The 27,018-nt window shown below is 44.1% G+C and overlaps 1 protein-coding gene across 1 annotated transcript in view; it reads right to left on the bottom strand.

The window, feature by feature from the left end:
• The window catches only part of LOC144674471 (transcription factor CP2), a 145,780-nt gene that overhangs the window by 5,606 nt on the left and 113,156 nt on the right, over positions 1-27,018 (bottom strand). Inside the window, exon 14 of the mRNA XM_078535807.1 lies at positions 10,703-10,845. Coding sequence (XP_078391933.1) covers positions 10,703-10,845 — 143 coding nt within the window. The remainder of the gene's footprint in view (positions 1-10,702; positions 10,846-27,018) is intronic.

Here is a 27,018-nt window from a genome sequence, read left to right as displayed (position 1 = left end):
TCCCACGGCACCTTCCCATGCAACCGCAGAAGGTGCAACACCTGCCCCTTTACTTCCCCTCTCCTCACCGTCCAAGGGCCCAAACACTCCTTTCAAGTGAAGCAGCATTTCACTTGCACTTCCCTCAATTTAGTCTACTGCATTCGTTGCTCCCAATGCGGTTTCCTCTACATTGGAGAGACCAAACGCAGACTGGGTGACCGCTTTGCAGAACACCTTCTGTCCGCAAGAATGACCCAGACCTCCCTGTCACTTGCCATTTCAACACTCCACCCTGCTCTCTTGCCCACATGTCCGTCCTTGGCTTGCTGCATTGTTCCAGTGAAGCTCAACACAAACTGGAAGAACAGCACCTCATCTTCCGACTAGGCACTTTACAGCTTTCCGGACTGAATATTGAGTTCAACAATTTTAGATCATGAACTCTCTCCTCCATCCCCACCCCCTTTCCGATCCCCCCCTTTTTTCCCAATATTTTATATAGATTTTTCTTTTCCCACCTATTTCCATTATTTTTAAATGTATTTCCAACCATTGCTTTATCTCTACCTGTTAGCCTTTTTCGATTCCTTCACCCCACCCCACCCCCACTAGGTCTATCTGTACCTTGCTTGTCCTGCTTTCTACCCTTAATTAGCACATTCCTTTAGATAATATCACCACCTTCAACACCTCTTTGTCCTTTTGTCTGTGACATCTTTTGGTTATCTCCACCTATCACTGGCCCTCTATCCAGCTCTACCTGTCCCACCCCCCCACCTTAAACCGGCTTATATTTCACCTCTCTTCTATTTTTTCTTAGTTCTGTTGAAGAGTCATACGGACTCAAAACGTTAACTGTGTTCCTCTCCGCAGATGCTGCCAGACCTGCTGAGTTTCTCCAGGTATTTTTGTTTTGGATTTCCAGCATCCGCAGTTTTTTGGTTTTATCTTAGTGTTTAATTGACTGTCACTTCTCTTCAAGGAATGCCTACCTTGAAGAAGTATTGCTCTTTTCTCCGACAGGATTTCTGTATCTCTCTTTTGCCTTGTTCACCTTCATTGCTTTCCATTTCTCTCCTGGTGTTTGACAAGGTGTTTACTAAAACCCGCTTTCACAGCCATATTTCCTTTCTCAGTGACTGTCTCCGTCTCCGGCTTAACCCACGTGGATTTCAACTGAAGTTCCATCCCTCATGTTTCAAACCCACCCAGGATTACAGGTATCTCCGGGACATACAACGCTCCTCGGACTGCTGTTCTCATCGCATTCTGAGATCCACACTCAGTGCCATGCGCCGCCATATGGACACACTCGACCTCTCCCTCCAGCAGCACCGCCGCACCCTTTTTCAAAGCTGCACGTGCCCCCAGTTTCATTTTATTCTTCGTCTCATCCGACGCCTCAACAAGAAGCTTTTTCTCTTTCTCTCAAGTGCTAAGGAACGCAAGCTCCATCGACACCAACACCCATCCAGGGCCCTCCACCCCTGCCTGTCCCCGTGTCCCCAACCCATCTTCCAATCCCAGCCCCGGCCGTGTATTCACTATATCCCCTGACCTTCCCCTCTCCGACGCTGAACATTCAGTGCTCAGCAAAGGACTTAGTTTCATACCCTTACGCCCTCATCTCAATGAATTTCGGGCTCGGCATGATGCTGAACTCTTCTTCCACCGCCTTCGTCTCCGTGCTCACTTCTTCAGGCAGGAGTCCTCTCCCCGTTCAACGGATCCTTTTACCCACCTCCAATATTCTCCCTCCACCTGGACCCCTCCCTCTGGATTCTTAACTTCTCTTGATCTTCTCATTGAGAACTGTCAGCGTGACATTAGTCGTCTCAATTTCTCTGCTCCTCTCACCCACTCTAACCTGTCTCTCTCTGAACTTGCTGCACTCCGTTCTCTCAGGTCCAACCCTGACATTGTCATCAAACCCGCCTACAAGGGTGGTGCTGTTGTTGTCTGGCGCACTGACCTTTACCTCGCAGAGGCTGAGCGTCAACTCGCAGACACTTCCTCCTACCTCCCCCTGGACCATGACCCCACCACTGAACATCAAGCCATTGTTTCCAGGACTGTTACTGACCTCATCTCCTCTGGAGATCTTCCTTCCACAGCTTCCAACTGATAGTCCCCCAACCTCGGACGGCCCGCTTCTACCTCCTACCCAAAATCCACAAACAGGACTGTCCCGGCAGACCGATCATGTCAGCCTGTTCCTGCCCCACGGAACTCATTTCTTGATATCTTGACTCCATTCTCTCTCCCCTTGTCCAGTTCCTTCCCACCTACATCCGTGATTCCTCTGACACCCTACATCATATCAACAATTTCCAGTTCCCTGGCCCCAACCGCCTCCTCTTCACCATGGACGTCCAATCCCTCTACACCTCCATCCCCCACCGGGATGGTCTGATGGCTCTCAGCTTCCTCCTCGAACAGAGGCCTGAACAATCCCCATCCACCACTACTCCCCTCCGTCTGGCTGAACTTGTTCTCACACTGAACAATTTCTCCTTAAACTCCTCTCACTTCCTCCAAATAAAAGGTGTGGCTATGGGTACCCGCATGGGCCCCAGCTATGCCTGTCTCTTTATGGGGTATGTGGAACATTCCTTGTTCCAGTCCTACTCTGGCCCCCTCCCACAACTCTTTCTCCGGTACATCGATGATTGCTTCGGTGCTGGCGGAGCATTCCGCAGGGATCGTTCCCTCCGGGACACCCTGGTCCACTCCTCCATCACCCCCTACTCCTCAACCCCCACCTATGGCACCTCCCCATGCCCACGCAGAAGATGCAACACCTGCCCCTTCACTTCCTCTCTCCTCACCGTCCAAGGGCCCAAACACTCCTTTCAAGTGAAGCAGCATTTCACTTGCATTTCCCCTAACTTAGTCTACTGCATTCGTTGCTCCCAATGCGGTCTCCTCTACATTGGAGAGACCAAACGCAAACTGGGCGACCGCTTTGCAGAACACCTGCGGTCTGTCCGCAAGAATGACCCAAACCTCCCTGTCGCTTGCCATTTTAACACTCCACCCTGCTCTCTTGCCCACATGTCCATCCTTGGCTTGCTGCATTGTTCCAGTGAAGCCCAACGCAAACTGGAGGAACAGCACCTCATCTTCCGACTAGGCACTTTACAGCCTACGGAATGCCGCCGGGGTGGGTGAAGGGAAGATGCGTTTGGTGGTGGCATCATGCTGGAGTTGGCAGAAATGGCGGCGGATGATCCTTTGAATGCGGAGGCTGGTGGGGTGATAAGTGAGGACAAGGGGGACCCTAGAATTTCCAATAATTTATATAGATTTTTCTTTTCCCACCTATTTCCATTATTTTTAAATGTATTTCCATCCATTGTTTCATCTCTACCTTTTAGCCTTTTTCGATTCCTCCACCCCACCCCACCCCCACTAGGGCTATCTATACCTTGTTTGTCCTGCTTTCTACCCTTAATTAGCACATTCCTTAGATAATATCACCACCTTCAACACCTCTTTGTCGTTTTGTCTATGACATCTTTTGGTTATCTCCACCTATCAGTGGCCCTCTATCCAGCTCTTCCTGTCCCACCCCCCGCCTTAAACCAGCTTATATTTCACCTCTCTTCTATTTTTACTTAGTTCTGTTGAAGGGATATTCGGACTCGAAACGTTAACTGTGTTCCTCTCCGCAGATGCTGCCAGACCTGCTGAGTTTTTTCGGGGAAGTTGATGAGGGGGAGCCAGTGGATGTAATTTATTTGGACTTTCAGAAGGCTTTCAACAAAGTCCCGCATAAGAGAATAGTGTGTAAAATTAAAGTGCATGGGATTGGGGGTAGTGTATTGAGATGGATAGAAAACTGGTTGGCAGACAGGAAACAAAGAGTAGGAATAAACGGATCTTTTTCCGAATGGCAGGCAATGACTAGTGGGATACCTCAGGGATCAGTCCTGGGACCCCAGCTATTCACAATATATATTAATGATTTAGATGAGGGAACTATATGTAATATCTCCAAATTTGCAGATGACACAAAGCTGGGTGGGAGGGTGAGCTGTGAGGAGGATGCAGAGATGCTTCAGTGTGATTTGGATAAGCTGAGTGAGTGGGTAAATGCATGGCAGATGCAGTGTAATGTGGATAAGTGTGAGGTTATCCACTTTGGTAGCAAAAACAGGAAGGCAGGTTATCTGAATGGCTATAAATTGAGAGAGGGGAATGTGCAACGAGACCTGGGTGTCCTCGTACACCAGTCGCTGAAGGTAAGCACGCAGGTGCAGCAGGCGGTAAAGAAGGTAAATGGTATGTTGGCCTTCATAGCCAGAGGATTCGAGTACAGGAGCAGGGATATCTTGCTGCAATTATACAAGGCCTTGGTGAGACCACACCTGGAATATTGTGTGCAGTTTTGGTCTCCTTATCTGAGGAAGGATGTACTTGCTAATAGAGGGAGTGAAGTGAATGTTTACCCGACTGATTCCTGGGATGGCGGGACTGACATATGAGGAGAGATTGAGTTGGTTGTATTCTCTGGAGTTCAGAAGAATAAGGGGGGAATCTCTCAGAAACCTATAAAATTCTAACAGGACTAGGCAGGCTAGATGCAGGAAGGATGTTCCCAATGTTGGGGGAGTCCAGAACCAGGGGTCACAGTCTGAGGATATGGGGTAGACCATTTAGGGCTGAGATGAGGAGAAATTTCTTCACCCAGAGAGTGGTGAGCCTGTGGAATTCGCTACCACAGAAAGTAGTTGAGGCCAAAACATTGTATGTTTTCAAGGAGTTAGATATAGCTCTTGGGGCGAAAGGGATCAAAGGGTATGGGGGAGAAAGCGGGAACAGGCTATTGAGTTGGATGATCAGCCATGATCATAATGAATGGTGGAGCAGGCTCGAAGAGCCGAATGGCCTATTCCCTGCTCCTAGTTTCTATGTGGTCTCACCAATACACTGTACAACTGTAACAAAACATCTCTGCTTTTATGCTCCATTCCCCTTGCAGTAAATCCCAACATTCCATTCCCCTTCCTAATCACTTGCTGTACCTGCAGACTAACTTTTTGTGATTCATGTACCAGGACAGCCAGATCCCTCGGTATCACTGAATTCTGCAACCTCTCAGCATTTAAATAATATGCTGCTTTTCTATTCTTCCTGCCAAAGTGGACAAGTTCACATTATACTCCATCTGCCAAATTTATGCCCACTCACTTAACCTGTCTATATCCCTTTGCAGACTCTCCACCTTCTCTTGACAACTTACTTTCCTATCTCTCTTGGTGTCATCGGCAAATTTAGCAACCATATATTCGGTCCCTTCATCCAAATCATTGATGTAAATTGTAAATAGTTGAGAACTGAAACTGAAACTAACCATTAACCATTCCATAAATCATAGTACTATTCAAGAATAGGATGGTGAATGTGCAGGATCCACATGAGTACATTTCATATCCCCCACAGACTGTCGCATATCAAAGCATTAATTTCGGAGGTGGAGGTCTCTGTCTCTGCCTTCAGACCATTCAGGTTGATCTGACAAAGGTACTATATACTGCAGTTTAAATGCAGATAGCAACATGTAGTACATGTGAGGATTGTGACAACGATGTATGTACATGTTATCAATTAGAATTTGATGAGATGCCACATGTCTAAGAAATATCCTAAGGATAGAACAAATGGAATAATTCTACCTAGATAAAGTAGGACAAATCCAATCTGGCCAATTACCACCTGATCAGTCTACTCTCAATCAATCACCATCGGTAAAGAGATGGAAGGGGTCGATGACAGCGCTAACAAGCAGCACTTGATAATAACAATAACCTGCTGACTGATGCTCAGTTTGGATTCTGCTAGGATCACTCAGCAACTGACATTACAGGCTTGATCCAAACATGGACAAAAGAGCTGAACTCATCAAGGAGCCCCAGCAAAAGTAGAGTCAGTGGGAATCAGGGGGAAAACTCTAGTCATACCTAGCACAAAGGAAGATGGTTGTGGTTGTTGAAGGTCAGTCATCTCAGCCCCAGGACATCACTGCAGGAGTTCCTCAGGGTAGTGTCCTAGGCCCAACCATCTTCAGCTGCTTCATCAATGACCTTCCTTCCATCATAAGGTCAGAAGTGGGGATGTTCGCTGATGATTGCACAGTGCTCAGTTTCATTAACTCCTTGGATACTGAAGCAGCCCATGCTAGCTAGCATGCAGCAAGACCCGGACAACATTCAGGCTTAGACTGATTGGTAATTAACATTCATACCACAAGTGCCAGGCAACGATCATCTCCAACAAGATAGGATCTAACCATCTCTCCTTGACATTCAATGGCATTACCACCACTGAATCCCTCACTATCAACATCCGGTGGGGGGGGTTACCACTGACCAGAAACTGAACTGGACTAGCCATATAAATACTGTGGCTACAAGAGCAGGCCAGATGCTGGGAATCCGGCGATGAGTAACTCACCTCCTGACTCCCCAAAGCCTGTCCACCATCTACAAGGCACAGGTCAGGTCAGGAGTGTGATGGAATACGCCCCACTTGCTTGGGTGAGTGCAGCTCCAACAACACTCAAGAAGCTCAACACCATCCAGGACAAAGCAGCCCTGATGGATTGACACCCCAGCCACCACCTTAAACATTATAGGGAGATGGTGAAATAGTGGCAATGTCACTGGACTAGTAATCCAGACTAATGCTCTGGGGAATCGGGTTCAAATCCCACCACAGCAGTTGGTGGAAATTAAATTAAATTAATAAAAATAAAATTCTGGAATTATAAAGCTAGTCTTAGTAATGATGACCATTAAACTATCATAAAAATCCATCTGGTTCACTAATGCCCTTTAGGGAAGGAAATCTGCCATCCTTACCTGGTCTTCTCCTACATGTGACTCCAGACCCACAGCAATGTGGTTGACTCTTAAATGCCCTCTGAAATGGCCCAGCAAGCCAAGGGCAATTAGGGATGGGCAACAATGCTGGCCTTGCCAATGATGCCCACAACCCATGAAAGAATAAACAAACATTCGCTCCCTCTACCACCGACGCACAGTGGCAGCAGTGGGTACCATCTACAAGATGCACTGCAGGAATTCACCAAGGCTCCTTAGACAGCACCTTCCAAACCCAAGACCTCTACCATCTAGAAGGTCAAGGGCAGCAGACACATGGGAACACCACCACCTGGAAGTTCCCCTCCAAGTCACTCACCATCCTGACTTGGAAATATATCACCGTTCCTTCACTGTCACTGGGTCAAAATCCTGGAACTCCCTCCCTAACAGCACTGTGGGTGTACCTACACCACATGGACTGCAGCGGTTCAAGAAGGCAGCTCACTATCACCTTCTCAAGGTGCATAATGCTCCTGTAAAGCACCTTGGGATATCTTATTACATTAAAGGCGTTACAAGTTGTTGTTGATGGACAATAAAGGCTGGCCTCACAACCATGAATGACTAATAAAAAATTGCACCCACTGAGTTTCTTCCCTGGTAGGTTGCCCTTAACCATTCATTCGTATTCTGGAAGAACTCGATAGGGTAGACTTAAGAGGTTGCTTTCCCAGGTTGGGAAATCTAGTACACAGGAGAAGCCTGAGTATGAGGGGCCAATCAATCTTTTCTGAGATGAGGAGAAATTTCTTCACTCAAAGGGTTGAAAATCTTTCAATTTCTATGCCCCAGAGTGTTGTGGATGCTCCACTGTCAAAACATATTTCAGGCTGATAGACAGATTTTTGGCCCCTCAGGAAATCAAGGGTAAGGGGAGTGGGTGGGAAAGTGGAATTAGGGCTGATAATCAGTCATGATTGTACTGAATGGTGGAGCAGGCTCGAGGAGTCGCTCGATCTACTTCTGCTTCTATTTCTTATGTTCTTATATTGGGGATCTGCTGTTTGGGTCTTTGAAGCACAGGAAACCGGTCAAGGTTTCATAAGTTGCTTTGTGTGACCAAGTTCTACAAACATTAACATAGTGGAAATCGTATCCTAGTACTGACTTGCATCAGAACAATGAGTAAACAGCCAAGCGTTAAGGAAACTAAGTTACAGGTGGTAATCAGAGTTTTTGAAGATTAGGAAAGATGCAGCAAATTGGAAGAATTCTAGCAAGTAGGGGCATAACTACTAAAGGCTTTGCCACCAGTGGAGCAGCTGTGTGGGAGATAAGTATAGTGGAGTGAATTGGTGGTGTAAAAACGTAAGCTAAGATACAGTGCTAAAGGAGATCGCAGAGAATCAGGAGTAAAATTAGAAAAGTTTTACATGTAAAGGATGATAGCAGTTTGGAATTTTCTTTCTCAAAACGGCAACTGATGCATCAATTGTTCATTTTAAATCTGAGATTGATAATACCTTTGGTTAACAAAAATCTAAGATATGGGGCAAAAGTGGGTGTATGGAGTTAGGCTGTAGATCAACCATGTTCTCACTGAATGCTGGAAGTGGCTTAAGGGGCAAATGATCTCATGTTTCTTTGAACAATTTACAAATGAGAATGAGGATGAGGATTTTGAAATCAATGTACTGGAACAAAAAGGCAGTGGAGGTTCAAGATGGGGAGAATAGGTGCGTGGAAAATTAATAAATCTATTTCAGGCAGAGGTAGATAGATTCTTGATAAACAAGGGGATGAAAGGTTATTGGGGTAGGAGGAAGGTTACAATCAGATCAACCATGATCTCAATGAATGGCAGAGCAGGCTGAAGGGGCCGAATGGTCTACTCCTGCTCCTAATTTGTATGTTCGGATGGATGGGATGCAAGCAGCTGAGTTCGAGCCGAGATGTAATTTATGTGAAGTTCAGGGTATCAGCAATGAAACAATAGGAAAAGTTGAGCCTGTAAATGACAAAGTTGAAGCTGTCTGACGCAGTGGGGGGTAGGACAAGATAGGTGCATATAAGACAGGGGTGTGTGTGAAATTGTGAAGACAAAAATAGGTGGTGTTTGTGGGTTATATGGGTCGGTGATGAAGCTTAAGAAGCTAAGCTCAGGGTCAGACATCAACTATTACACACCATCTGGCTCAGCCTCAGAACAGCCAAAAGGACGGATGGAATCAAGTTGCGAATGACTTTGGTTCTGCTGCCTTTGAGCTGTAGAAAAAAACCTGAGACTCATCTATGACTTCATATAAAAACAGCTGTACAGTACAGCAGCAGTCATGAAGAGGAGATGGTGGCAGAGAAAGCTGCATATGCATGGAAACTGAACCATGTTTACCAGGTGACGTGTAGCTATAGAACAGAAGGTATCAAGAACAGAACTTAGGACATGGAAGGATGCAAATTAAACTGGGAAATGGTCTTGTGTACAAGGTCTAAGGATCTTTCCATCAAAATGCCATAGCAAATATACTGATCTGCACAGGCTTGGAGGTTAACAACAGCAAGGCAAAATGTTTTGTGATTTCAGTGTTTTTTTAAAAAGGCATTTGAATGATGGGTGCATTAACTTGCAAGGTTAAATGAGAATCAATGAAGGCTTAACTGCGCTTAACTGTGGACAACTTCCAAAGAGCTCTCACAATAGAGGACACCAGCTTATGATCCTCAATGAGCCAAATTTAAACAGCTCATGGAATACTGAAATAGTGTGAACATGGACCTTAACAGAACTAGTGTCAGAGACACTGGAGATACTCCATAATAGAGGACAGCACAGGATAGGACTAACTGACTCGTCTACCATTAAAAAAGAAAGACTCGAATAAACGGCACCTTTCATGACCACCAGATGTCTCAAAGTGCTTTTCAGCCAATGAAGTACTTTTAAAAGTGTAGGCACTGTTGTAATGCCCTGCAGAAACTAATCAAATTATCTCCCAGCAAGGAAGGAGATCATAAACTAATGATTGCCTTTTCATAATCAGGTCATCAACTGGAACATCTTGCATGCAACAGCAAACCTCTCAACCAGAAAGGTAACAGAATCCTTCCTCGACCTTGTCAGAGAATTGCTGTTTGTGAAGCCAACAAGCAGGCCAACCAGGATCATTTTTGCATCTTTTGTAGTCAAGGAAAATTAAGAAAACATGTTAATAAATCTTCATGTCCTTGGAGGAAGGGTTATCCAGCCTAGAGCAAGAATGTGAACTGCTGCTCATCTAGGGAGGCAAACCGGTCTATCCTGGCACCTACAAATGCTGTCAATATTTCTTCAATTATTTAAGAAGGATCTTCCATTCATCAGGGTGAATTGTGGGATGATTGAGAGTGTATGCAATTTGTGCCTACCCCAGCTAAGTATTGAGCACTGAGTATTAACTTGTGATTGAGGCAGCAACAGGCCAGAGTGAATCTCAAGTGAGTATCCTCCTGCTTGTTGATATAGGCTAGGTCTGCATACTAAATTGTTCATATGGTCTATAAATGCTTTATATGCAGCTTTACTGCCCTCAGTTGAAAAGTCAGTGAGATTATTCTGTTGTTTACCTGCCCAGGTTCCAGTCTCCTCTTACGTGGGAAGCCAAGCTGATTTGTGCTGTATGATATTTATCACATACTGGTGCTGTAGCATTCTAGGCAATATGCAACCTGAGAGTTGCCATGTATACAAGCTTGATAATCCCCAAATTGGTTTTCCTCCACTTCTCAATCTTAGGAAATCCTATGTGCTCCAAGCATATGGCTTCCCAAGATCAAAATCAAGTTAAGTTACACTGGAGGGTTAGGCACTCCATCGGTATCACTATTATTTTCATCATAACTCCTTCGGTATTTACCTCATCACTCACAAGCACGTGAATACCCGTGGGTCCCTGTTTGTAGATCTGATGGATTTGACGAGGAGAAATATTGAAAAGTTGAGCTATCTTCTCGGTCATTTCAATTGCTGTTAATTCTTCAAAATAAATTGCGTGGTACACTGAAACAGAAGAATGCACTAATTAAGGGTTGCAGTTTTAAACTGACATTTTTGCTATTAGCAGACTTCAATATTTATCTTTTCTCATTTACATTTAACCACAACATACACAGTAAATAATGACGTATATCACTAAAGAAAACATTGACAATTTCCTGTCAGTCAGCAGATGCACTATCAGCCTTGCAGTGTTACAGCCAACTGTGGTCCATACTCTCTTTGATTATACCTCCTTGATGCATGAGACTTGTGAATTTATCCTCTGGTTTCTCAGCTGCTCCTTGTGATAAATCCATACTTACTAATTCGAGATTTCAGAGAACATAAATATGGAGATTGCAAAATGATGTCCAACTATCCCCCACCCCCGACACCTGTATAAGTAGAGAGAATTAACCTTTTCCCCAGTCAACCCAGTACAGCCATCTAGAACTGATCAACCACTTGACAGTTATCAGAATTAAAGTACAGAACATATCAACCAAAATTCAGGGTGCAGCCTGAAAACTGCAAGAAAACAATGACAGAATTATGAAAACAACAAATCCAGAATATCCACCCTACCCACCAGCTTCCATTTCTCATACCCAAAATAAGCTTTTGAAACAAAACAAAAACATTAACATATTGCATGATTACATTTGCCTTATAATGCCTTCACTAAATCGTTTCCTTCAAGGCTGTGGACAGCTGAGACAGGCGACTGTTGAGTGGCTAGATGATGAAGGGGTGGGGCTGATGATCTGAAAGTGTGTAACAGCAGTCCAGACTCCATTTCCGGATCCCCTCATTTGGAATGCAGACAAACCACGGCAACAGGCACAGTCAGTTCTCAGATATTCCAGTTACCAAATGTTCCCAGTTATCCAGATTCCTTTTAGAGGACCTTGTGCCAAAATTTACAAATCACAAACCCTCCCCCACCTGCTGCTTCCATGGTCCATTTTCCTACCATCTCTAGGTGGAAAGCACAATAAATATATTTTTCTGAGGCTCCACCCACAGCATAGGGTCTTGATGACTAAGGGCATGGGTCAGAAAATGGGGCACTTGACCTCAAGCCTGATTTTTCAGCAAATTGCAGCAAAACAATTAAGGCTGCATGTTTAAAACCATTCCCACACAAAAGGGTCCTGTTAATCTTCTTCTTATCGTATCCATGTACAGTCTATACATGGCCCAGCCAGAACTGGACACATTTTTGCACCTTGTTGTTGAATTCGGCAAGACCTGCAACCACCACGCACAGCAAGTAGTCCCGTTAATGAAGTTAAGAGTGAGGGGCAGAGAGAAAGGCTCCAAGCTTCAGATTTAAAGAGACAAAAGCTGCAGAGAGCAGATTTAAAATGAGAACAGCTTGCAAGAGGTCAAAAGGTTCATAGAGACAATTGAAGGTCTGTAACTCTTTGCTATGGGCATGTGAAGCAGTGCTTTACTGTTGGCAGCTGTGTGTGTGGAAGAAAGCTTGAATGCATGATGTGACCCAGGGGAGAGAAACATCAGGAGGGTTCGAAACCATGGAACTGAACGCTTACAGGAGGCGTCGGAGAAAAAGCATAGGGTTGTGAGAAGATTCCAAAGCGAGTTCTTGGAGAGTGGAGATTGGAAACCCTTGTATGAAAGGTGAAGTTTAGTGAGACTGGTTGGCTCATGGTGTGACAAGTATCTGAGGGGAGTTGAGGAGAGATCCATAGCATCTGGTAGAGGTGGCATCTGTCACTTGGTTTCAGAGTGTGGTGTGTCTGACCACAGGGTGTCTATTGGTTTGCATGGACTGTGCATTTACTGTGAACATTAAGGTATAAGATAGCTTTTGTTACTTGTGCTATCCTTGAAAATCTGTATACATCTGTAAAGGTATAGTTGTGGGTGAAGGAGTATTGTAATGTAGTTCATCTTTTGTTGTTGAATAAATGATTTATTCTTTTGTTAAAAGTTCATCAGTTGACCCCTGTGCTTCTGTTCAGTAGCTACACTCCACGTATCTAAACAAACAAATAAAAGTTAGGACCTATCAAGCTGGGTTCAATTCTGGAATCAGGCTTGTCCAGGGGTAACCGCAGCTGGGATCATAACACATCTGTGATGCTGGGGACCTCCAGAGGAGGCAGAGATGGATCATCCACTCGGCACTTCTGGCTGGAGATTGTTGCAATGCTTCAGCCTTCTATTTTACACTGATGTGCTGGTCTCCCCCAGAATTGAAGATGGGGGTGTTCGTGGAGCCACTTCCTCCAGTCAGTTGTTTAATCGGCCACCATCATCCATGACTGGAATTGACAGTACTGCAGAGCTTTGGTCTGATCTACTGGCTGTGGGATCACTTAGCTCTGTATATAACATGCTGCTTCTGTGTTGTCACCCCATTTTCAGGTATGCCTGCTGTTGCTCCTGCCATTCTCACTGAACCAGGGTTGGCCCTCTAGCTTGATGGCAGTGGTAGAGTGGGGGATGTGTCGGGCCATGAGGTTACAGATTGCGTTCGAGTACAATTCTGCTGCTACTAATGGCCCACAGTGCCTCATGGATGCCCAGTCTGGAGTTGCTAGATCTGTTCTGAATTTATCTCATTTAGCACAATAGTAGTGCCACACAACATGATGGCGGGTATCCTCAATGCGAAAAGGGGTCCATGTCTCCACAAGATCGTGTGATGCTCACACCTACCAATTCTGTCATGGGCAGATGCATCCCTGAGGTAGACTGGTGAGAGAGATCAGTTAGCCTAAATAACTACATGTACAGGAAGTATTACCAGCTGCAGAAACTTTCATCTCCAGCTCTTAGAACTTGAGCAACGGCTGGAGTCACTGTGGCACATCAGCGAGGCTGAGAACTATGTGGATAGCATGTTTAAGGAGGTGGTCACACTGAAGGTTAAGTGAGCACAGGCAGAGAAGGAATGGGTGACCACCAGACAGTGGGAGTGCCAGGCAGGTAGTACAGGAGTCCCGAGTCCAGCTTGCTCACTAACCGGTTTTCCGTTTTAGACACTGGTAAGGGTGATGGTTCCTCAGGGGAGTGCAGCCAGAGCCAAGCCTATGCACCACAGGTGGTTCAGCTGCACAAGAAGGGATGAAGAAGAGTGGAAGAGCTATAATGGTAGGAGATTCAATAGTTAGGGGAACAGCCAGGCGTTTCTGCGGCTGTAGACGTGACGCCAGGATGGTACTGCGCCTCCCTGGTGCCAGGGTCAAAGGTGTCACCAAGTGGCTGCAGGGCATTCTTCAGTACAAATGATATCGATAGAAAGTGGGATGAGGTCCTGAAAGCAGATTTGAGAGAACTAGGCTGGAGATTAAAGAGCAGGAATTCAAAGGCAGGAATCTCAGGATTACTCCCAGTGCCACGTGCTATTGAGTACAGAATTAGGAAGATAGAGCAAATTAACTTGCGGCTGGGCAGATGGTGCAGGAGGGAGGGCTTTAGATTTCTGAGGAGTTGGGACTAGTTCTGGAGCAGGTGGTACCTGTACTAGAAGGACAGATTACACCTGAATAGGACCAGGATGAATATCCTCGCAGGGAGGTGGGGAGGTTTTAAACTAGCTTGGCAAGGGGTTGAGAACTGGAGAGGGATTTCAGATAGGAGAGAAACAAAGCTGGCAATGGTAGGTAGAAAGTAGTAAGTCCAATTGGAAGGCAGTAGAAACAAAGGCCAGCATCAAATCGGGTAAAAATATGGAAACATGTTAAAAAGGCAAAATTAAAGGCACTCTATCTGAATGCATTCACAAAAAGGTAGACGAATTGACAGGACAAATAGAAGTAAATGGGTATGATCTAATTGCCATCACGGAGGCATAGCTGCAGGGTGACCAAAACTGGGAACTGAATATTCAAGGATATTCGACATTTAGGAAGGATAAACAAAAAGGAAAAGGAGGTGGGGTAGCACTGCTAATAAAGAATGAGATCAGTACCTTAGTGAGATAGGATCTTACATTGGAAGAACATGATGTAGAATCAGTTTGGGTGGAGCTAAGAAACAGCAAGGGGCAGGACACATTGTTGGGAGCTATTTATAAGCCAACAGTAGTGGTCATATAGGGCATGGGGTAAACCAGGAAATTAGAGGTGCATGTAACAAGGGTAATAGAGTAATCATGGGGGGGCTTCAATCTACAGATAGACTGGGTAAACCTAATTAGCACTAATGCTATGGAGGACGAATTGCTGGAATATATACAAGATGGTTTCCTAGAACAGTTTGTTGAGGAACCCACTGGAGAGCGGGCTATTTTAGATTTAGTATTGTGCAATGAGAAAGGGCTAATTAATCTTGTTGTAAAGGAGCCTTTAGGGAAGAGTGACCATAATATGATAGAATTTTACATTTGAATTTGAAAGTGATGTAGTTCATTCCAAAACTAGGGTCTTGAATCTAAATAAAAGAAACTACAAAGGTATGAAGGCCAAATTGGCTGTGGTAGATTGGGAAGCTACATTAAAAGGTATGTTGGTAGACAGGCAATGGCCAGCATTTGAAGAATTAATACATAGTTTACAACAAATATTCATTCCTTTGAAGCACAAAAACCCAAACAGGGAAGTGATCTAACCGTAGCTAACTAGAGATGGTATTAGATCAAAGGAAGAGGCTTATCAAGTTGCCAATAAAGTAGTAAGCCTGAGGAATGGGAGTGTTTTAGAATTCAGAGACAACCAAGAAACTGATAAAAGGGAAAATAGAATATGTGAGTAAACTAGCAAGAAACATCAAAACAGACTGTCAAAGCTTCTACCGGTGTATAAAAAGGAAAAGATTAGCAAAAACAAAGGTGGGCTTACTACAGGCACAGGCAGGAGAAATTATAGTGGGGGATACAAAAATAGCAGAGAAACTAAACAAACACTTAGTCTTACTAAAGGCTCTGTATCTAAATGAGTGTAGCATTCAAAACAAAACAGGTGAACTGATGGCGCAAATAGAAATAAATGAGCATGATCTGATAGCCATTACAGAGACATGACTACAGGATGACATAGATTGGGACCTGAATATTGAAGGGTACATGACATTTAGGAAGGACAGAAAGTTAGGAAAAGGTGGAGAGGTGGCTCTGTTAATTAATGATGGTATTAGCACATTAGAGAGGGATGACCTAAGTTCAGGAAACCAGGATGTAGAAGCGGTTTGGGTTGAGATAGGGAATGATAAAGGCAAGAAATCACTTGTGGGAGTGGTGTACAGGCCCCCTAATTGCAACTACACAGTAGGACAGAGTGTAAAAAAAGATAATGGGAGCTTGCCAGAAAGGTACCACAATGATCATGGGGGATTTTAATCCACATAAGGACTGGAAAAATCAGGTGGGCAAAAGTAGCCTAGATGAAGAGTTCACAGAATGCTTTCAGGCTAGTTTCTTAGAACAGCACGTTTTGGAGCCAACCAGAGAGCAGGCTATGCCAGGCCTGGTATTGAGCAACGAGATAGGATTCATTGATAACCTCCTAGTGAAGGCACCCCTAGGTAGCAGCGATCATAATATGATTGAACTTTACATTCAGTTTGAGGGAGAAACGAGTGTGTCCAAGACTAGTATTTTAAACTTAAATCAGGGCAATTATGAGGGCATGAAAGCAGAGCTAGCTAAAGTGAACTGGCAAATGAGGTTAAGGGATAAGTTAGCAGAGTTCAGTGGCAGACATTTAAAGGGATATTTCAGAATACACAGAACATATATGTTACAATGAGAAAGAAAAATTCCAGGGGAAGGGCCCACCGTCCGTAGTTAACTAAAGAAGTTAGATAGTATCAAACTTAAAGAAAAAGAATATAATTACACAAAGGCGGGTGGTAGATCATAAGATTGGAAAGAATATAAAGAACAGCAAAGAATGACTGAAAGATTAATAAGGGGGGAAAGGTTAGAGTAAGAGAGAAAGCTAGCTGGTAATATAAAGACGGATAGTAAGAGTTTCTATTTAATATTTAAATAAGAAAAGAGTTAACAAAGTGAGCGTTGGTCCCATAGTGTGTGTGTCTGGGGAATTGATAATGGAAAGTAGGGTGTTGGCGGATGAATTAAACAGATTTTTTACTTCGGTCTTCACTGTAGAGGATACAAGTAACATCCCAGAAATAGCTGTAAATCAGGAAGTGGAAGGGAGGGGATAGTAGGGGAAATGCTAGACTCTATTATAAAGGATAAAAGCCAAATATTGCGGGTGCTGGAAATCTGAAACAAAAATAGCTGGAAAAACTCAGCAGGTCTGACAGCATCTGCGGAGAGGAACACAGTTAACGTTTCGAGTCCGTATGACTCTTCATCAGAACTAAAAAAAAATAGAAATGAGGTGAAATATAAGCTGGTTGAGGGAGGTGGGACAGGTAGAGCTGGACAGCGGGTCAGTGATATAGGTGGAGGCAAAGAAGAGATTGCCAAAGATGTCATAGACAAAAGGACAAAGGGGTGTTGACGGTGGTGATATTAGCTAAGGAATGTGCATTAAGGGTAGAAAGCAGGACGAGCAAGTGACAGATAGCCCTAGTGGGGGTGGGGTGGGGGGAAGGGATCGAAATAGGCTAAAAGTTGGAGATGAAGCAATGGATGGAAATACATTTAAAAATAATGGAAATAGGTGGGAAAAGAAAAATATGTTTAAAAAATATAAATAATTAGAAAAAGGGGGATCGGAAAGGGGGTGGGGAAGGAGGAGAAAGTTCATGATCTAAAGTTGTTGAATTCAATATTCAGTCCGGAAGGCTGTAAAGTGCCTAGTCGGAAGATGAGGTGCTGTTCCTCCAGTTTGCGTTGAGCTTCACTGGAACAATGCAGCAAGCCAAGGACAGACATGTGGGCATGAGAGCAGGGTGGTGTGTTGAAATGGCAAGCGACAGGGAGGTCTGGGTCATGCTTGCGGACAGACCGAAGGTGTTCCGCAAAGCGGTCACCCAGTCTGCGTTTGGTCTCTCCAATGTAGAGGAGACCGCATTGGTGGTATATTACAGTCTATTATAAAGGATGTGATAACTGAACACTTAGAAAATAATGATCTGATTGGGCAGAGTCAACACGGGTTTAGGGAAGGGAATTTATGTTTGACAAACCTGTTGGGAGTTTTTTGAAGATTAATTAGCAGGATAGATAAGGGATATATGTTTGTACTTTCAGGAGGCTTTCGAAAAGGTCCCACAGAAGAGGTTAGTAAACAAAATTGGAGCATGTGGGATTGCAGGTAATATACTGGCATGGATTGAGAATTAGTTAACAGACAGAAAACAGTAGGAATAAATGGGTCATTCTCTGGTTGGCAGGTGGTGACTAGTGGGGTACCGCAGGGATCAGTGCTTGGGCCCCAGCTATTCACAATCTATATTGGTGATTTGGATGTGGAGATCAAATGTAATATTTCCAACCACCACCACCATTAACACCCCCCCGACCTTGTATTTATGGGATCACCACCATTAACACCCCTTCGACCTTTTGTTTATGACATCTTTGTCAATCTCACCTTTGCCTCCACCTATAACTGGCCCTCTATCCAGCTTCACCTGTCCCACCCCCCCTTAAACAGTATATATTTCATCACATTTTTACTTCTCTTTGGCTCTGAAGAAGAGTCATACGGACTTGAAACATTAACTCTGTCTTTCTCTCCACAGATGCTGTCAGACCTGCTGAGTTTTTCCAGCATTTTCTGTTTTTGTTTCAGATTTCCAGCATCCGCTGTATTTTGCCTTTGTGTTTGCGTGTAATATTTCCAAGTTTGCTGACAACACAAGGTGGGAATGTGAGTTGTGAGGAGGATGTAAGGAGGCTCCAAGGGGAGTTAGGCTAAGTGAATGGGCAAGAACATGGCAGATGGAACATAATGTGAATAAGTGTGAGGTTATCCTCTTTGATAGGAGGAACAGAGATGCAGAGTATTTCTTAAATGGTGAGAGATTGGGAAGTGTTGATGTCCAAAGGACCTGGGTGTCCTTGTACATAGGTCACTCAAAGCTAACACGCAGGTGCAGCAAGCAATTAGGAAGGCAAGTGGTATGTTGGTCTTTATTACAAGAGGATTTGAGTACAGGAGTAAAGATGTCTTGCTGCAGTTGTATAGAGCAGGTGAGACCTCACCTGGAGTATTGTGTACAGTTTTGGTCTCCTTATCTAAGGAAGGATATACTTGACATAGAGGGTGTGCAACAGGGATTCACTAGGCTGATCCCTGGGATGGTGGGATTGTCCTGAGGAGGGATTGAGGAGACTGGGCCTGTGTTCTCTAGAGTTCAGAAGAAGGTGGTCTCATTGAAGTGTACAAAATTCTTACAGGACGTGACAGAGTAGATGCAGGGAGTAGGTGTCACCTGGGGTGGGGTGGGGTAGGCCATTTAGGATGGAAGTGAGGAGAAATTTCTTCATTCAGAGCGTGGTGAATCTTTGAAATTCTCTACCCTTAGGGCTGTGGAAGTCAATCATTGGAGTATGTTCAAGACAGAAATCAACAGATTTCTAGATATTGAAGTCATCAAGGGATGTGGGGATAGTGTGGGAAAATGGCGATGGTATAGTAGTATTGTCACTGGACTAGTAATCCAGAAGCCCAGGGTAATGTTCTGGGTACACGGGTTCAAATCCCACCACAGTAATTGGTGGAATTTGAATTCAATAAAAATCTAGAATTAAAAGTCTAATGATGACCGTGAAAACGTTGTCGATTGTTGTAAAAACCCGTTTGGTTCACTAATATCCTTTAGAGAAGGAAATCTGCCGTCCTTACCTGGTCTGGCCTACATGTGACTCCAGACCCACAGCAATGTGGTTGACTCTTAAATGCCCTCTGAAATGGCCCAGCAAGCTAAGGGCAATTAGGGATGGGCAATAAATGCTGGCCTAGCCAGCGATGCCCACATCCCATGAATAAAAAAAAAATCAGCCTGTTGAATCAATCTAGCTGAATGGCAGAGCAGGCTCGAGGGGCCAAATGGCCTACTCCTGCTCCTGTGTTCCTAAATAGGTTTTTTACTCTTGCTGGTTTTCTCACCCAGTCTGGCAGATATACCCTTCAAGACTCAGCCAGCTAGGTACCAGTAGAAGTACAACTGAGCCACTCGGTGATAGGTATTGAAGTCTCTCACCAAGAGTCTGTTCTATGCCCTTTCTGTCCTTAGTGCTTTTTCCAAGTGATGTTCAATGTGGAAGTGTGTTGATTCATCAGCCGAGGAAGGGCAGTAGGTGGCAATCAGCAGGAGGTTTCCTTGCCCATGTTTGATTTGATGCCATGAGACTTCATGGCGGTCTAGAGTCAATATTGAGGACTCCCAGGCTATCTCCCTCCTAACTGTAGACCACTGTGCTGCCACTTCTGATGGGTCTGTCCTGCCAGTGGGACAGAATATAGCCAGCGATGGTGATGGAGGGATATGGGACATTGGTTCTAAGCTATGATTTGGTGAGTATGACTATGTCAGGTATTCAAGTCTCTGGGACAGCTCTCCCAATTTTCATAAAATGACAGAACATTCATGACACAGGTGGCCATTCAACCCATCATGTCTGTGCCAGTCAACAAAAAACTACCAATCCCACCCTCCTGCACTAAGTCCATGTCAAATAGGGATCCAAGTGCTAGTTAAAATGCGGTGAGAGCTAGGAAAGCAGAGATCATTGAAGAATTAGCTCAGCACTGGAAGCTCAAGGAGAGAAAAGACGTTCCCAACGAGTGCTCAAGTAGAACTAGCCAGAATTGAATTTGATAAAGCAAGGGAGGCAGACAGTGGCGTAGTGGCAATATCACTAGACTAGTAATTAACATCTTGGGGGGCTTACCATTGACCAGAAACTGAACTGGACTAGCCATATAAATACTGTGGCTACAAGAGCAGGTCAGAGGCTAGGAATCCTGCAGTGAGTAACTCACCTCCTGACTCTCCAAAGCCTGTCCACCATCTACAAGGCACAAGTCAGGAGTGTGATGGAATACTCCCCACTTGCCTGGATAAGTGCAGCTCCAGCAACACTCAAGAAGCTTTACACCATCCAGGACAAAGCAGTCTGCTTGATTGGCACCACATCTACAAACATTCACTCCCTCCACCACCAACGCACAGTAGCAGCAGTGTGTACCATCTACAAGATGCACTGCAGGAACTCACCAAGGCTCCTTAGACAGCACTTTCCAAACCCACGACTACTACCATCAAGGAGGACAAGGACAGCAGATACATGGGAACACCACCACCTGGAAGTTCCCCTCCAAGTCACTCACCATCCTGACTTGGAAATATATCGCCGTACCTTCACTGTCACTGGGTCAAAATCCTGGAACTCCCTTCCTAACAGCATTGTGGGTGTACCTACACCACATGGACTGCAGCGGCTCAAGAAGGCAGCTCACCACCACCTTCTCAAGGGCAATTAGGGATGGGCAATAAATGCTGGCTTAGCCAGTGACACCCACATCCCATGGATGAATTAAAAAAGACAATACGAAATAGAGGGGATGAGATTGCAAAGAGAATAGAAAGAACACAGCAAGAAAGAATGTAAAGGAGAAAAACTGGAAAGGGAGAAAGGTTAGGAGAAAGAGAAAGGCTCGAGTTACATGCACGTGCATTGGAGCTGAAAGGTGAGAATGACCAAGAGTTAACTCAGCGCCATTTTGATTTGGTAAAGAATATTTGTTTGCTATCTAAATTTAGTAGGGAAGGAGTTGAAATGTATTTTGTTTCATTTAAGAAAGTGAGCCATTTCCATTTTGTAGCAAGAAGATTGGACTCTGCTCCTACTGAGTGTTTTCACAGGAAAAGCTTTGGAGGTGTACTCATCTTTCAGAAGAGCACTTAGCTGATTATGACAGACTTAATGCCTGAGTTGATACCAGAGGCCTATAGACAGAAATTCAGGAATTTGAAAAGGGTCAGACCTATGAGGAATTTGCTGGGGAGAAGGAAAGAGTACTCAAAATGTGGTATAGATCGATAACGGCTGAACAAGGCTTTGAGAGCCTGAGGGAAGTGATTCCGATGGAAGAATTCAAAAAGTCCCTTTGGGAATAAGGTCCCACCTGGAAGAACAAACTCCATAAAATAAAGGAAGTAGCAGCAATGGCAGATGATTATGATCACAAGCATAAGCATATTCGTGACAAACCCCAATTTGGACATTTCTAGAGAAATTGGAGAGACAGGAAGTTTGATAATGAAATCTGGTTCGATTGAGAAAGATGGCCAGGGTGAAGACACAAGCACTTGTCAGGGTAGTAAAAGAGAAAGCCCGGAGGGCAAGTCTGGTTCAAGGGGACCGGCATGCTAATCTTGTCATAAAAAAGGACATGCGAAGCAGAGTGTTGGAAGTCGCAAAACAAGTCATTTATAGAGTCGCAGTGTCCCTCCAAAAAAAATACTGCCTCTGACGGGTAAAGCTTATGACAAGCAGCTAGTTTTTTTTAAAAAATAGTTCATGGGATGTGGGCATCGCTGGCTCGGCCAGCATTCATTGCCCATCCTAATTGCCCTTATTCAGAGGGCATTTAAAAGTAACCACATTGCTGTGGGTCTGGAGTCACATATAGGCCAGACCAGGGAAGGGTGGCAGATTTCCTTCCCTAAAGGGCATTCTCCTATATTTATTAATAGAATGGATCATAAGAAATAGGAGGAGTAGGCCATTCGGCCCATCGAGCCTGCTCTGCATCAGGGTGCAGGAAATTATAGGAATTTTCGATTTGAGGGTAAAGCGTCACTACTTTTGTCCAGTGAGGCAGGCAAGTCAATTGTTAACCTTAGAGATTCCGGGGCAGCACAGTTATTGATGTTGGCAAGTCACATGAATTTCCCTCCAGATAGTTCACTGAATCGATTCACAGCTCACAAAAGTATTGGCATAGGGTATTGATAAAAAATTATTTTCCCATCCCTTGTATAAAGTTAATTTACAATGTGACCTAGTCACTGGTCCTGTTCCTGACTTGCCTACTGAAGGTGTGGATTTTTTGTTAGGAAATGAACTTGGTTTTGGATAGAAACAAAAAACTGCGGATGCTGGAAATCCAAAACAAAAACAAAAATACCTGTAAAAACTCAGCAGGTCTGGCAGCATCTGCGGAGAGGAGCACAGTTAACGTTTCGAGTCCGTATGACTCTTCAACAGAACTAAGGAAAAATAGAAAAGGGTGAAATATAAGCTGGTTTAAGGTGGGGGGGTGGGACAGGTAGAGCTGGATAGAGGGCCAGTGATAGGTGGATATAACCAAAAGATGTCACAGACAAAAGGACAAAGAGGTGTTGAAGGTGGTGATATTATCTAAGGAATGTGCTTATTAAGGGTGGAAAGCAGGACGAGCAAGGTACAGATCACCCTTGTGGGGGTGGGGGTGGGGTGGGGTGAAGGAATCGAAAAAGGCAAAAAGGTAGAGATAAAACAATGGATGGAAATACATTTAAAAATAATGGAAATAGGTGGGAAAAGAAAAATCTATATAAATTATTGGAAAAAACAAAAAGGAGAGGGAAGAAACGGAAAGGGGGTGGGGATGGAGGAGAGAGTTCATGATCTAAAATTGTTGAACTCAATATTCAGTCCGGAAGGCTATAAAGTGCCTAGTCGGAAGATGAGGTGCTGTTCCTCCAGTTTGCGTTGAGCTTCACTGGAACAATGCAGCAAGCCAAGGACAGACACGTGGGAAAGAGAGCAGGGTGGAGTGTTGAAATGGCAAGCGACAGGGAGGTCTGGGTCATGCTTGCGGACAGACCGAAGGTGTTCTAGGGTCCCCCTTGTCCTCCCTCCCTTTTTTTCCAATAATTTATATAGATTTTTCTTTTCCCACCTATTTCCATTATTTTTAAATGTATTTCCATCCATTGTTTTATCTCTACCTTTTAGCCTTTTTCGATCCCTTCCCCCCACCCCACCCCACCCCCACTAGGGCTATCTGTACCTTGCTCGTCCTGCTTTCTACCCTTAATTAGCACATTCCTTTAGATAATATCACCACCTTCAACACCTCTTTGTCCTTTTGTCTGTGACATCTTTTGGTTATCTCCACCTATCACTGGCCCTCTATCCAGCTCTACCTGTCCCACCCCCCCACCTTAAACCGGCTTATATTTCACCTCTCTTCTATTTTTCCTTAGTTCTGTTGAAGAGTCATACGGACTCGAAACGTTAACTGTGTTCCTCTCCACAGATGCTGCCAGACCTGCTGAGTTTTTCCAGGTATTTTTGTTTTTGTTTTGGCTTTGGATTGTGTTGGTGTCTCCAGTGGCTTCAGGAAAGCCTGCTGAGACTGACGTTTTACAGAAAAAGGTGAGTGATTTGAAAAAATCAATTACTCTTTGCGAATCTGCTGCTTAGATTGAAGTTTCTACTAATGATGTGTCAGAAGGGTTAGACACACTGCTCTCTGGTTTAAAAATGACAGAGCATTAAGCTAAGGAGGAAATATTAAGAGCAGTTGGAAAAGCCTTAAAACAGCTTGAACTAAAAATGCAGAAAAAGCATGAACAAGATGTGGCAAAGCAGATAGCAATAGTACTCAAAGCCAATGACAAAACAAGGAAGAAACATGTTTTGAAAGAAAACGAGTTGGCGGAGTCCAGTGTTAACACCACAGAGCTGCAGGACAAAAAATACTTGTTCTTGAATGCAAATGAAATATCAGAAGCAGCAGTTATTGCCAAAGCTGAATTGAAAAAAAGTTCAAGCTCAGTGCAATAAGGAAAAACAGGAAAGCTTTAATAAAATTTGTGAACAAAAAAGGATTATCAAGCCTTCTTAGTTGAGCATTGAAATAACCTCAAATGAATTTCTTAAAACAACTAAAGAGGACTTTGCCTGATGGAAATATGAGCTGCTTGTACAAAAGGGGGAAGAATGCATTCTGCATGGACATTGAAAAGCATGCAGATGTGGAAGAAAATGGGGATCAGGAGTTATCAACTGAGCAGAACTGTTCAGGGTTTGTTTAACAAAGTGAAAGCTTTGAAACTAGAAACAAAAAGCCTTGATGATAGTCTGGTGTCTGAAGTGATGTGACCGAGAATATCCACTTGGGTTCCAGTTCATAGCAGTCTGCACCAAGAGGCCAGATGGACCATCAGCAATCAGCGATGTTGCTCCCGACAAGATGGATGAGACCAAATCAACTGCAAAATCTTTGGGCCCCACAGAATGCTGTCTCGGGGCCCAAGCATTACACCATCCTATGCAGATTTTGAAAAGCAATATAAGGAATATGAAGCTGCAGTACACTTTAAAGAGGAATATGAAAGAACTATAAAGATTATGCAAAATGAAAGGGGAGATCTTTTGAGAAGACAGAGGAAGTGAATCAAACAAGCAGCAAAATGCACGCATTGGAGCACAATGTGGGTAAATGTGAAACTGTTCATTTTGGCAGGAAGAATAAAAAAGCTTATTATCTAAATGGTGAGAGATTGCAGAACTCTGATTCAGAGGGATCTGGGTGTCCTAGTGCATGAATCACAAAAGGTTAGTCTGCAGGTACAGCAGGTAATGAGGAAAGCTAATAGAATGTTATTGTTCATTGTGAGGGGAATTGATGCAGTATGTAATAATTGTGTTAAAATGCTTAAGAATTTGTTGTATTTTGAAAATGTTGTAAAGAAACCCTCACTGTGGTGAGACTTTCTTTTTCAAAAAAGGGGGGTGGGGTGGAGAAAAGTGTGATGAAATCTGTAGTGAGAGAGCTGTTTCCTGCACTACTTTTGGTTTCAAAGTCTATTTATTAAGATAGTCCACAAAGGGAAAGAGAAACCAAAACTTTCAAAGTTTCTGGGAAGGGGGGTTGTAAATTGGGATTGTTGGCTGTGACATCGGTCTTCTGGGAAATCAGCTTGTCGCCTTAGGGTGCTGGGGAAACAAGAGGCTGATTGGGGGGCGGGGGGGGGTGGGGGGTGGAAAAACAAAAAGCTCAAAGATCAGTACAGGCTGGCTGTGATGCACTGTTTGAGATAGGTGAAGGGACTGAAACCACAAGACTGCCGTGTACTGAGCTGAGGAGGTTCCGCAGAAGGGTGCTTCATTGGAGATAATCAGATCCATGGGACACGGATGGGTTAAAGCCATTGTCAAATACGACTTCATGAGCAAATCCTGCGTGAGGCAAAGGAGTCGAACTCCACTTGAGGAAGTCAGTTGTCAAGGACTTTGGAGCTGTACGTGGTGCCATATGTGCTGGGCAACTGCCAATAAACCAGTGAGATCTAACTTTGTGGAATCAGCTATTTAAAGTGTAACTTATAGTTTCAATTGGATATAAATTAAACATGAATTAACAGGTGAATTTATGTTTGATTTTTCAGTTCTTTTAACTTACTGGTCTCCGCAGGGTTCATAACACATCTTAACTACTTTATCAACCTATCCACCCCATATACTTTCTATACTCATCTAAGCTATCTGCAGTATTAAGCTCTTGATGTTGCCTTACTGTTTTCATATTGTCCAGAAATGAGCCAACAATTTTGCTCTTCTATTTCTTTCAGATTGTTTGTGGGTCTTTAGTTCACTTCCAGCAGTGCGACTGTATCTTTTTATGTTCCTTAGTTCAATCGTGGGAGCCTCATTTAATGATCCCTCTAACATATCATCCCTTCTCATGGTTGTATGGTTTCTTTAATCAACATTGCCATCCCACCTCCATTCTCGCCCCTCTCTATCTTGTCGGAAAACCTTGTAACCAGGAATGTTAAGCTGCCATTCCTGCCCCCCACTAAGCCATGTTTTAGTTGTAGCTAAAATTAATCCACATGTCAATATCATGCCTTATTCACTATACTCTTTGCATCTAGGTATATACCATTAAGGACAATGGCACTTCTTTGCTCTACCTTTCAAACTCTCTTGCTAATTTTCTGCCTTGCATTTCCAGCTCTGCTTTTCTCCCTTCTCAATCTATGCTCAGCTTCCCATCCTACTGCCTGGCCAGTTTAACCTCCCCCATGCCACACAAGGCTGACCGGGCAGGGTGTTCCTTTGTCATTGTTGGTACTTAGGTCGATGCCATGTGGACCATCTGGTTTGATTATTTGACTTTTCTGTACAATTTGATTCAACTGAGTGACTTGCTGGGCTATTTCAGAAGTCATTTAAAAGTCAACCACATTGCTCTGGGTCTGGAGTCACATGTAAGGCAGCAGAGGAAGGGCAGTAGACTTCATTCCCTAAAGGACGTTAGAGAACAAGATAGATTTTTTTTTAAAAACAACAATCTG

The sequence above is a fragment of the Cetorhinus maximus genome, unplaced genomic scaffold (assembly GCF_964194155.1).
Source record: "Cetorhinus maximus unplaced genomic scaffold, sCetMax3.hap1.1 HAP1_SCAFFOLD_667, whole genome shotgun sequence".
In the NCBI taxonomy this organism is placed as follows: Eukaryota; Metazoa; Chordata; class Chondrichthyes; order Lamniformes; family Cetorhinidae; genus Cetorhinus; species Cetorhinus maximus.
Note: the sequence above shows the minus strand (reverse complement) of the source record. Positions and strands in the feature narration are given on the sequence as shown.